The sequence below is a fragment of the Muntiacus reevesi genome, chromosome 8 (genome assembly GCF_963930625.1).
Source record: "Muntiacus reevesi chromosome 8, mMunRee1.1, whole genome shotgun sequence".
Lineage (NCBI taxonomy): Eukaryota > Metazoa > Chordata > Mammalia > Artiodactyla > Cervidae > Muntiacus > Muntiacus reevesi.
In genome coordinates, this window is record NC_089256.1 from 50,101,926 (window position 1) to 50,115,556 (window position 13,631).

General features: G+C 34.2%; 1 protein-coding gene across 7 annotated transcripts in view; it reads right to left on the minus strand.

Annotated features, from left to right (window-relative positions):
* Window positions 1–13,631, minus strand: part of DLG1 (discs large MAGUK scaffold protein 1) — a 260,484-nt gene that overhangs the window by 50,959 nt on the left and 195,894 nt on the right. For all 7 annotated transcript variants that reach the window (XM_065943579.1, XM_065943584.1, XM_065943583.1 and 4 more), the window contains one exon: window positions 10,004–10,106. In XM_065943579.1, coding sequence (XP_065799651.1) covers window positions 10,004–10,106 — 103 coding nt within the window. The remainder of the gene's footprint in view (window positions 1–10,003; window positions 10,107–13,631) is intronic.

Here is a 13,631-nt window from a genome sequence, read left to right on the forward strand (position 1 = left end):
TTTTTCAAATTCTAATATTATATGGTTTATATTTTTCCCGTTTTCTATATTTATAACTCTCTTCTTGAACAGTAAAAGTTACAGATAACATTACCCTTAAAATAAATATTCATTTGATCAATCTCTCTATGTAGCTAGTCTTCTGTCTTTAGAACCACCTACTTTCCAGACTGGATTTGGACCAGTCCAATGTGTAACCATCTCACTTTGGACTTGCTTTAAATAACTACTTGCTTTAAGTAACTATTGTGCTCCTTCTAAACTTAATTTTTTAAAAAAATGTTCTTTATTTCTAATAATTTGAGTTCTATTAACTCATTTACATTTTTCTTCCACATCATCATCAGTTTTCTTTAACTTGTTTTGCAATATTAGGTTATACTTTTCATTTGTTTTCTGGGCATGTCTTTCTGGCATACTTTCATTGTAGAGACATTATTCTGATCCTCATATTCATTTTTCAAATAGGCTTCCACTGGATTAAATCATGATCCTTTCCTGTTGTTCATTTTTATGTAAATTAGTTTTCTTGAACTTTCAATTAAAGATAAAGAGTATTGGGTCAGGATTTTTTTTTTTTTTTTTAATTTTTTTATTTTTCAGTGGGTTTTGTTATACATTGATGTGAATCAGCCATAGAGTTACACGAATTCCCCATCCCGGTCTCCCATCCCACCTCCCTCTCCACCCGATTCCTCTGGATCTTCCCAGCCCAACAGGCCCGAGCACTTGACTCATGCCTCCCACCTGGGCTGGTGGTCTGTTTCACCACAGAAAATATACATGCTGTTCTTTCGAAACATCCCACCCTCACCTTCTCCCACAGAGTTCAAAAGTCTGTTCTGTACTTCTGCGTCTCTTCTTCTGCCCTGCATATAGGGCCATTGTTACCATCTTTCTAAATTCCGTATATATGTGTTAGTATACTGTAATGTTCTTTATCTTTCTGGCTCACCTCACTCTGTATAATGGGCTCCAGTTTCATCCATCTCATTAGAACTGATTCAAATGAATTCTTTTTAACGGCTGAGTAATATTCCATGGTGTATATGTACCATAGCTTCCTTATCCATTCATCTGCTGATGGGCATCTAGGTTGTTTCCATGTCCTGGCTATTATAAACAGTGCTGCGATGAACATTGGGGTGCACGTGTCTCTTTCAGATCTAGATTCCTCAGTGTGTATGCCCAGAAGTGGTATTGCTGGGTCATATGGCAGTTCTATTTCCAGTTTTTTAAGAAATCTCCACACTGTTCTCCATAGTGGCTGTACTAGTTTGCATCTTTCAATTAAAGATAAAGAGTATTGGGTCAGGATTTTTCAAGCTTTCTATCTTCACAGCTCTAGAACTCCTTTTTGCCAAGTTTCTGTCAAGTGTTCAAAGATGTATCTCATACACTGTGAGATTTCTGGGTGCTGTTCTTTCCTCCTCTGGACCTTTCCTCCTCTGGACCTTCCAGAAGTTCTCCCTTAGTGAGGGGCTTTGAACTAAAATTGAGCTATAGCTGTTAACTGTACCAAGGGGCTCAGACAGATCCAGCTCCTTCACACCTTACTGAGATACCTTGCACTCACATACAGACTGTGCAAAAACCCTTACAGCTTCAGGTGCTGTTCTCAAATTGATCCACTGCATTTTTAAATGAGTACAGACTGACTTTCAGGCTTCTATCACTTCTCCTTGTACAGATGCTGATATCACTATCAAAGGGTCTTAGAGCTGTTGACAGCTTGTTTATTCTTGTGTATATTTTGGGGCTCACAGAGATATCCTTTCATCTGATTCTGCGATTCTAATTTTTTTCTGGGAGTGAGGAGGAGGAAGTTCTGGGTGATTCAGTTATAAATCTACTATCTTATTTTGTATGTTCTCTTTATCGCCCTATGATAGCCACTAAACTGTTCCATCGTATTAGTGGCTATCCTAGAAAACTAATAGGAAGTGATGAGTTTTATCACTTTTATTTTAAAGTTTCATAACCTTTAACATTATAATCTTTTAAATATAACTTATTTGTACATTTGTGTGATTTTCAATAATCACCATGTTTAACAACTAGTTTGCAAAATTCCTGAAAGTTTAACAACCGACTCTTGTAAGACAGTACATCACTGAACTTTTTCAAAAGTGACTTCTGTGATTCTTTAGCTCTCTGAGTTCCCAGTTTCCCTTCACTTTTTGTTTGATAATTCCTTACTGTCTTAGCAGTGATCTGATGCTTTTAAAAAAATATTTTTTATTTGGCCACACCAGATCTTAGTTAAAGCACATGAGATCTTCAATATTCGTTGCAGCCTGTGAACTCCTTAGCTGCTCTATGTGGACCTAGTTTCCTGAACAGGGATTGAACCCTGGCCCCTGCATTGGCAGTGTGGAGTCTTGGTCACTAGAGTGCCAGGGAAGTTGCTCTGATGCTTTTAATTAGATGTTCATTACACTTCATGTAGCACTACTATTAGTTGTTTTCAGTCACTTTGCCAATTGAATTATCCAAAGTCCTAGTATTCTACATCTTAGAAATTTAAAAACTTTCTGTAAAAAGATCACATTACCTCTTACAGTGAGGCAGATAATGTTCTTTGCTGAGATCTAAGTTACTACAAAGCAACTAAAGCTCAGATATTCAACATTTAAGATATTAGAGACCTAAGGTAAATTCCTGACAATATCTTAAACTTGTGCCTTACTGATTTTGTTCACTCTGTTCAGATTTTCATATTTATGGTCATTACTTACTATTAACAATTCCTCATAACCATCTGCCTGTTTCAAACATACTTTAATACTTTCCTCAAAGTTAGTTTTCCTTCAAACCTCCCATTTTATTTACTAAATAAATAGCTAAGATTCCTATCTTTTCTTTTTGTTTCAATTAACTCATACTTTCAGCTCTAACAATTTTCACCTTATACTCATTCTGTTATCTTTTCTTTTATTTTGGAAGAAGAGTCTCATTTCTTTTTTCTTGTTAAGTGATTTGCATCCCTCTTCTAAAAATTACACCACAACTCATTTCTGGAAAGCTACCACTGGAGAGAAGTAAAATGTTAAAGAGATAATCTCCACTAAGCATTTCAGAAATTTCTGAATCAAACTATATTCCCTATCATGAAGTATGTTAGGCAATCTCTGAACTATTGGCTGTAAGTTAAACAGTATGTGTATGACTGCAAGAGGAGAGACAATATTTAATAGCCAACTTCCTGCATCTTATTTCCCTTTTCAACTTCTAATCTTAGTTTGTATCTCCATACTAGAAGTGAAAAGGTAGAAGAAAGCAGGTGGGAAGAGAGCGGGGAGAAATTTCATCTCCTCTAATTTCTTTGAAGCTTGCAATCTCATCTGTGAAGAATAAAACTCATTCATACTCTATAATGAAATATATTAATTAAACATAGAGTTAACATCTGAGAGCAACAACTGTCAGAGAATGGATACTAAGATTGGTCTAGAAACAAAAAGTCAAAGTTTCTGAGTCAGAAGTCAGGCTGGTTGTTTTAAGTAGTTAGGAAAGAGTTAGAAAGGTATAGGAAGAAAAGTAAGTTAGTGAAAAAAATTAATTAGGAGCCTGCTACAGAACATCACTTTAAGAAATGACAAGTGCTTGCAAAGAAATGCTACTAATCCAATACAACCTCTCTATTCAGTCTCCAAACTTTCTGGTTGCTACCAAAAGTATTTATGAAAATAAGAAGATGCACAAAACTCCATCCCTGTAACTCAGATTTAAATTAAACCTTTGAAACTGAGAAAAGTGGCTCTGGCCAAACCTCTAAGCTTTTCTAGGCTTTAGTCACTTGAAGATTAGGGATAGCAACACCAATCTCGAAAATGTTTTTTTCTCCTAAACAGAACAAAATAAAATACCTCACAAATTTAAGATATATCCACTGGGAAAGAAAATACATTTAATATATGTTTAATTCTTTCCTTGTGCTCTTTTTCCTTTATCATATCATTGCAATATAATTATTTCTGAAACAAAAAATAAAGTCTGAAAGTTACAGTATACAATGAGTAACAGTGAGATAAAATATTTTGAGTTTAGAACTTTTTTGTGAAGGGAAGTAGCTTTACTATATGGTCGAGAGGTATTCAACGTATGGAGAACATTTGGAACCCCAGAGTTGTCACAGAGATTATTTTAAACTGAGGGCATTTGAGGTCCAACAAACATAGAAAAAAGCCTTCTTAAAGCTTTCCTTATCTGACTAGAAGTAGCAATTTCTGGGAAACGAGGCTATTGTATAATAACTATTCTTTCTTGGGGAGTTTTACGGCCTTGAAGAAGACGGAAAGACTATTCTTACTGTAGAGACAAATATTGTCACAAACTTTCTCCTAAAAATGTTCTTTTCTTTCCTTAAGAAAACTATTTTGTTTTTCCATTAGAAGACTTTTCTCTCCACTCCCCTTTCCAAACTCTGTTAGGCAGGTAAGCCTTTAACTTTAACTATTTAATAGTGGTGCTGGAGAAGACTCTTGAGAGTCCCTTGGACTGCAAGGAGGTCAAACCAGTCAATCCTAAAGGAAATCATCCCTGAATATTCACTGGAAGGATTGATGCTGAAGCTGAAGTTCCAATACTTTGGCCACCTGATGTGAAGAGTTGACTCACTGGAAAAGACCCTGATCTGGGAAAAACTGAAGGCAAAAGAAGGGGTTGGCAGATAATTAGATGGTTAGATAGCATCACTGACTGAATGAACATGAACTTGAGCAAACTCTAGGAGATAGTGGAGGACAGAGGAGCCTGGGGTGCTGCAGTCCATGGTGTCGCAAAGAATTGGACACAACTGAACGCCTGAACAACAATGACAATTTAATGACCTGGCTACTTCTCATACTTGTCGGCTCCCTGTATGCATACAAAATAAAAACTTTTCTTCTGCTAATATATCTTCTGTCAATTTAATTCATAGATCCCAGTCCCTGAAACTAAAAGGGCAGAGGAAAAATTTCTTCTCCTTTACAAAGGGCTAGCAATAAATTTTAACCACGTAACAGCTGTGTAACTGGCAAGTTGCTTAACCTTCCTGTGCCTTATTTCATTAAACTGTAATGAAAATAGCACTAAAAGTGCCCACTCTAAGGGCTTTATGGGAATTAAAAGAGGTTATAAATATGGTTAGATGTCTGGCATATATTTTTTTCTATTATAGTCTATATATAGTCTATATACCCAACTCATTTGTCAAAATTTTGTATATTCTGGATATGCATTAAAATATTAGAATAGTAATTCCAGTGCCTGTGTTTGATTTCTGTTTGTAATTCCCCAAAATGACTAGTAGTAAAGTTCTAAAAAATATATTGTTGCTTATTTTTGGAGTTAGCAAAAATGACGGGAGGAAGGAGATGAAGTCCTTCTAAATGTTTTGTAGAGGTTTTCATACTTAGAGCCTATGTCATAAAAGTTTAAAGTATATAGGCTGAAAAACTTGTTAACAGTATTTCATGGATGACTAATAGGCAAGCTATAGATCCTGAAAGATAAAAACTCGCTCTTACCAAAGAAGCTTACCTCTTTGCACATATGTATATATGTCAGATTATCAATGAAGCAGAGAATCCAAAGGGGTTTGTCATTATTAAAGTGAAGATACTAAATGTAAGGAGATGACTGATTATCAGAGTATCAGGCAATTCCGTTTGTACTTTGGAAAATAGTCTCCTCACTGAGAAAGAAAATCTGACTCTTATCTTTAATTTATATCCTTGGCTCTCACAGCAGTTACACACTGATGATGTGGAATATGTTTTTTTTTTTTCTTTTTAAGTGCTGTATGACAAAAATACATTTATTAAAACTACATAATTAATTAATATTAAAACATAAAGCCACTGTGTCACTGCCTAATAAACAAACATAAAGTAAGTAGCAATACAGAAAACAGGACAGGTAAGTTTTCAAAGTACCCAAAACACACTTTTAAATTTTAATTCTATTATCCTTGGTCTTCTGTCATTCTTTATAGAATGTCATTTTTTCTCTCAGCCCATTGAAAGCCTCTGCCCATTCATGAGGCTTCCAGTTAAGTTCCAATCCTACTCTATGGCATTTTTCCCTTTATAGCATGCAATATGATTTATCTTCTCTTGAGTTTCTAAGGTAATGTTTGTTTTCTGTGCTCTATCGGTACTTACGTTGTGTTTATTAGGCAATGACACCACAGCTGTGGTAAAAAAAAAAACACAGTATAAATCAATACTGCCAGGCTAAACACTTATCAAAATATTCCTAGTGAAAAGTACTTACATTTTTAAGGCAACAGACCTGGGACTGAATCCTAGCTATTGCTAGCTTTTATTGAGTGTATATCATCATCTGTATGTAGGGATATAGCTATGTGTTTCATAAAGCTCCAGAGCAAGACTTAAATAAATAGAAACAAACAGGCACCTAAATAAACATATAAACTGTGTTAAGTGTTATAACGAAAAATATCAACAATACTAAAAGAAATGGAATCATAAGAGGGAGCCAATCATATAAATAACAGGGGGAAAAATATTCTAAGAACAGAATGAACAGAGAATTAGGAAAATACCTGCTGTAATCAAGGGTCTGAAAGAAAGACTATATGGTTAGAGCTTAAGGAGCAAAAAAATGAGTAGAGGGAGCGTAGTAAAGCCAAACATGTTATACTGTGCTCAATCACACATGGGCTTGCAGGCTCTATTAGGATTTTATTCAGAGCATAACTGGAAGTGTTTTAAATGGGAAATGATACAATCCAATCTTTTTATTTTAAAAGATGATTTTGACTGACGGCCTGGAGAAAGTACAAGAAAGAAGTAAGAAGACTTGCTGGAGATTATTAGAAAAGTTCAGGTAAGATATGACAGTGGGTTTGGTCAGGTTAGTGGCCGAGAAATAGAGGGTGAGAAAAGGGAAGGGAGGTCAAGGCTGAGTCCTAGTCTTCTGACTTAAGCATCAATGGAAATGCCATTTACTGAAGGAGTAAAAGAATTGTTTCAGACATGCTCAGTTTCAAACATTAGGGAGAAATACATCTGGAGAAATCAAATAAGTAATGTCTGGTGTTTAGGAGTTATTTGTGGAAAAAAGATATATACACAAGAACAATTAACATAAGAGTCTAACCTTAAAACAGAAGATATCTGCTAAGTAGTAGTTACTTGAATAAGCAACGTTGGATGCAAATTCTCCTTGATACAAAAATGGCTCCATCAAGATTAGAAAAGTTCAAAGTTTTGAATATAACTAAAGAAAAAGTGTCAATCAGAAAGATTCACACAGAAGAAAAGCATAAAAATCACAAAAAAGAACAATAAAACCAGAGTACAAGCACAGAAAAGAATAATCTGAAAAGGAGATTCCTAGGCCCACAAAATACCTATCCTAGGACAAGGGAAGCCCACCTCTGCCAGCCATGGGTGGCAGGGATGCCCAGTGTGTACAGAGGCACATTTCAGGCTTAGGCAAGAGTCACTAAACACACTGCCGATAAACGAAAGATCCTTGTCCTGATCTACGCTCACCAAGCATCAAAGCAGTTCTCTTATCAATTTTTATCTCCTTATTAATAAGGTAATATTTTTAACTGGGTTTCAGAAGATTCTTGATAAACGCTAACTAGAATATATCTGGATTTTGACCATTCTGAGTTTTCTATCATGCTGTGTATTTTCAATATAAAGAATCACTTCTTTTTAATTGAGGAAAGTTTTCTTGAGTGAATTATAAGTTCAAGCATTTATTCCCTTCTTTTAAAAAAATTTATTTTTTCAAGAAAGTCTAATTATTATATGCTATAATATAATACAGCATCCCTGGGTTGGGAAGATCCCCTAGAGAAGGGAAAGGCTACCTACTCCAGTATTCTGGCCTGGAGAATTCCATGGACCATACAGTCCATGGGGTGTCAAAGAGTTGGACACAACTGAGCGACTTCTCATATATATATAAAACAACCTGTTTTTCTCTCTAACCTTTAAAAATTCTCTTTGCTTTTGTTTCATTTTGTTTACTTTTCCTATTGTATTCTTTATGTCCCGTATTGAATTTTCTATAATGTCTCTTGGTGTTTCAGCTTAAGAAAATGGTTTGCTTTCTTCTTCTTTCCTGGGTTATGCTAGCTCAAAATCAATTTCTTCTGGTTGTTAAGCCATCTTTTCCTCTTGCTAATAAGCTTTGTTGTTTGTTTCCACCTCTTCTTATTAATATCTCTGTATGAATGCCAGGCCAGTTCCTGTTAAACTGCTTATTGCTGAATGAGTTGGCTGGACCAGAAAGTTTGGAGTGCAGGGTAGAGTTGAAAGCATATTTTTACATCCTTTAAAACCAAAAAACTGTCAACTTATCTGATACTAGCAAGACAGATGGTTTTGACCAAATATGGGTCCCTCTAGTTCTCTAAACAAAGCCACATCAAGGATGGCTTTTGCTAGCTTGCTACTCCAATTTTCATGTGCCCTGCTATAAACAAGGGATTTATAGCCTCTCACCTTTAGGAAGTTCAATTTAAGTTTGGTTACCACTGAGCATTCTCAACATTCATGTTTTTACCCTTCTCTTCTATCCATGTAGCTTTTGCCAGATCTTAACCTGCTTAAACAGCCTTTGCCTGTATTTTGTTGCCCAGATATTATATCTGTCTTCTTAGTTTTGCTTAATGCTAGGTGAAGCTATCTGGATAGAAGTATGCTGATGTTTTATTTTCCTTGTTGCTTTTGCATTTGGTTTCCATATAACACACCTACTGGCAAGAACGTGTTGGCCAGAAGACTAAAGCGGTAAGTCCCAGCGGCAGCTTTTGTTTCTCACAAAAATTAATAAGTTGGCATTCTGAGTTCATATATTATTCCTTAATTTGTTTGATTAATGTGATTTATTTGGAACTTACCTCTTACATAAATGAATTTATTTTTGTTCAGTTACGAACCTAGAATGTTATGGTTTACAATAAATATTATATTATGAAATAGCAAGCAATGCCCAATATACTACTTTGACCATGTAACATACATACTGGGGTTTTGTTATAGAAATAAATTCTGCTCTAAGAAAAGAATAATAAATGTAACTAAACTAATGTTGCCAAATTATAGACTGTTTTGCCTGGCTCCTTTAGTCACATCATTCTTTCCTTCTTCACCTTGTTTATGAACATTAACTAGTACGCTATGTATTCTTTTGGGTGTTTAAGCTTTTTAAATTCCACTGAGGTTTCACTGAAGCGGTTATGTTGATGTACACTAGAGTCTTATGTATGTTTAATATGACCTCAAATTTTCCATTATCATCTCCCAGCAGGAACTTGGCAAGGTTATATCCGTAAGACTTCACTATTTAGAAACATATCATATTCCAAATTTGTATTCTTTTTTTTTAAAGTAACAATAAAAGCTACTAGAGTATCTTAACCCTGATATTAATAAATATAATCTAATTCAAAAGTCAGAAAAAATTGAGATAACTTAATAGACTATCTTTGCTTTTCAACCACTAAGTTAGCAAAAGGTATCTTTAAAAGTATGTGTTTGGTTAGATGACAGATTTTAAAAAATAAACATTTAAAAATTAATCCAAATAATGATGAGATATTCAGAGTTGGCAGATACAAGTTCCTATAGTCTATTCAAAAGCATTTTGATCTGGATGGTGAATTAGATTCTAAGTAAACAAATAACAGGGTTTCCCTGGTGACTCAGTGGAAAAGAATCCTCCTGCCAATGCAGGAGATGTGGGTTCAATCCCTGGGTCGGGACGATCCCCTTGAGAAGGAAATGACAACCGACTCCAGTTTTCTTGCTTAGGAAATCCCATGGACAGAAGACCTTGCAGGCTACAGTTCATGGGGCTGCAAGAATTGGACATGACTTAGTGACTAAACAGCAACAGCAACGAAAAAGTAACAGATTAATGAATCAGACAAAAACACAAAAAGAAAGCTAAGCTCTGGAAGTTAAACATTAAGAGGAGGACTTCTAAAAACTGAAATAAAAAATAAAAACAGACAACAAGAATTTATTACCTTCAGGTCGGTACTGTGCAACAATTGTGACAGCCTGGCCAGCATTTTTTAAAGCAGCTGCTGCCTGCTCATGGCTGGCAGTTCTGAGGTCAACACTGTTTACCTGTAAATCAAATCAAATATTAAATTCAAAAGAAAACCATCACACTAATCAGAAATCATAATAGCTTGTTTGTTAAGAAGGCATAGATTAAAAAAATTATTTGCAATTATTTTATGACGAAAATATTTTCTTGTTTTGATTCACTAAAAATAAATTGCACAGTAAAGCAAAAAACTACTATCAATCAAAACAATTTTATTCACTAAAAATACTATGTTCACTGTCAAATGAACAAAACCAAAACATTTCCCCCTAGGTTTCTAGAAGGCAGTCTATCAATCTCTTGAGAAATGTTCCTTAATTTGGCAACCTGAAAAATAAAAAAGTGTCATTATTTTGCACATTTCTGCCATATTTTCACTATTATTAATCTCAATTTCAGTTCTCTTCCTTCCTTTCCTAAACTAAACCTTCTATTCTTTAAGAGTAACTGGAAAGCAAGAACTTCAAGTATTAAAAGAGCTCAGATCTCACAGACTGACATTAAATACAATAATGTTACTAAATGAGCAAGAAGACATTCTTTTTTTTTTAATATGGGGACCTTCCTTGGGTGAGGTGATCAATCCCACTCTAGAAGAATAGGCAATTAAATTCTTCTTTCTGAAAGGCTGCCAGTACCTAGTACACTGCACAGTACTCTACCTTTAGTGACTGAAACTTTTACACTACAAGAAAAACTTAACAGGACATTGATGTGAGCATTAAACTTAAATGTAATTAATTTAAATATTTAAGTTGGCCTTCCCCCTTAAGAACTATCAATGAATAAAATACAGCAATGTTTGGAACCTTTAATGAATACTTTTGGGAAGGAAGAGAAACTATCATGCAATTTTTATATGAAAGCTTGTTTTCTCAACATCTCTTCCAAAACTTGTTGAAAGTTACACACCGATTTTGTAAAATTTGACTACAGCCCAGAAATTTCTGGGACATTTAAAGAACATTTAAAACAGTGAAGACCTGATGTTTTATATTATCTATAAAGGATATCACTATGTAACTAGTTAACAAGTGCATACACCTTTCGAATGAAAATCAAGACGCAAAAACCTTAATCTAAACGAATGTATCATATCATGGTTTTATTAGAGAATATCTCTAGCTAAAAGCCATAAAAAACTCAACACAATGTATAAATAGTTTTACATTGAACATAAAATCCTAATTCTAGCAGAAAAAATTAGAGAAGAAATAAAAAAGGTAGACAAACTTTCAAAGATTGTTGTAGAAAATATTATAATTTTTAATTATAATTATTTCCTAGCATCAAAGCCTTTGGCTACAGACAAAATCTGAAGACAACCAGTATAGATTCAAAACAGAATAATTTGTTAACAAGACTACAAATTTCAAATGTTCCTAAATAATGCCAAACATTTTAATGTAAAACATTATCAAGGACATTTTAGAAGAAATCTTGGTACTGAGAGGCATACAGTGTAAACAAACTTAAGATCACTAATAGAAAAAAAAAACCACCACTTAAAAATATGGAGATATAATTTATATAAAATCGACATTTTGCAAGTTTAGTGATTTTGTGGTTTTCAGTACATTCACAAGTATTACAATCATCACCATGCTTTAGATCCAAAACATTTTCATCAGCTCCCCCAAACCCCACTACCTATTAGCACTCTTTCTTTCCCTTCTTCCCTCTCCTCTTAGACCCTGCAACCCCTACTCTTACTTTCTAAGAATTTGTCTGTTCTGTACATTTAAAATAAAAGAAATATTATAATATGTGGCTATTTTTGTTTGGCTTCTTAGCTTGTTTCCACAGCTCATCCTTGATTTAGTACATCATTGCTTATTATAGCTGAATCATATACTCCATGTATGGATATTCCATATTTTATCTATATTGCTAATTTTATTCTTTTTGATACTACTGTAAATAAAACTGTTTTCTTAATTTCACTTTCAGGTTGTTCAGTGCTGGTATACAGAAACACAACTGTTTCTTGTATAGTGACTCTCTGTCCTGCAAATGTGCTGAGTTTGTTTATTATTTTTGATTTTTTGGATCTCATAAGATCTACTGTATATAAGATCATAGAGTCTGGAAATAACATATATTTTCCTTCTTCCTAACTGCCCAATATAGAAGCTCCAGTAAAGGCTGAATAAAAGTGGCAAGAGTGGACACCCTTGTTCCTGATCTTAGAGAGAAAGCTTTCAGTGTTTCAGCATTTAGTGTTATTAATACAAAGGCTATCAGTTTTTCATAGACACACTTAATCAGGTTGAGGAAACTTTTGTACTATTCCTAATTCGTTTGGTGTTTTTATGATATAAAGGTGGTGGTTTCTGACAAGAGATTATTCTGTTGAGACAGTCATGAGACAGTTTATATCCTTAGCTCTATTAACATGATGTCTTCCTTTGTTCAGCATTCCTATTTGAACCAGCTATACAATCCTTGGATAAATTCCACTTGGTTATAGTATATAATTCTTTTTTAATGCTTGTGTACAATCCTTTTTTATACTGTTGAATCCATGTGGCTATTTTGTTGAGGATTTTTACATATAAATTCATAAGGGATATTGAGTTTTTTCTTCTTGTGATATCTTTGGTTTGATAAAAGAATGAATTGACCTTGTACAATGAGTTGGGAAGGGTATTTCACACCCATTATCTTTTTTGGGAAGAGTTTGTGAATGACTAGTGTCAATAACTCTTAAAACACTTCATAGATTGCACTAGTGAGGCCATCTGGCAATGGCCTTTTTCCTTTGTGGGAGGTTATGATTATCAGTTCAACCCTTAACTGTTAAAGATCTATAGTCATAGTTTCTATTTCTTCTTGAATCAAAATTTCAATGGTTTACTTCTTTCTAGAAACCTATCAGCAATTACACAGTCATGTCTGATTCTTTGCAATCCTACAGACTGTAGGCCACCAGGCTCCTCTGTCCATGGGATTCTCTAGGCAAGAATACTGGAGTAGGTTGCTGTGCCCTCCACCAAGCTATCTTCTAGACCCAGGGATTGAATCCAAGTCTCTTGCATTTCCTACTGGCAGGTGGATTCTTTACCACTAGTGCCACCTGGAAGCCCATATATAACTATATATCATGTTTAATCTATATGATAAATATAAAATGTCCTTTGATTTTTAATAACAATTTTTGTATTAAAGTCTACTTTGTCTGATATTTGTATAGCCACTCTTTGTGTTTCTTGGTTACTGTTTGCATAGCCTATCTTTCCCAACATTTTATTTTCAACAAAGATTGAATCTAAAGTGTGTCTTCTGTAGAAAGTATATAGTTGGATCTTTTCTCATCTATCCTGTTAATATCTGTCTTTTAATTGGAGTATTTAACGCATTTACCTTCAATGCATTATTGAACAGAAAAGATTTATGTCATCCATTTTACTATTTGTTTTCTTCACACCTTATGTCTTTTTTTGCTTGTCTATTTCTCTATTACTAACATCTTTGTGAAATAGATATTTTCCAGTGTACTATTCTAATATCCTTTAAAAATCATATATATAAAAATATGAGTT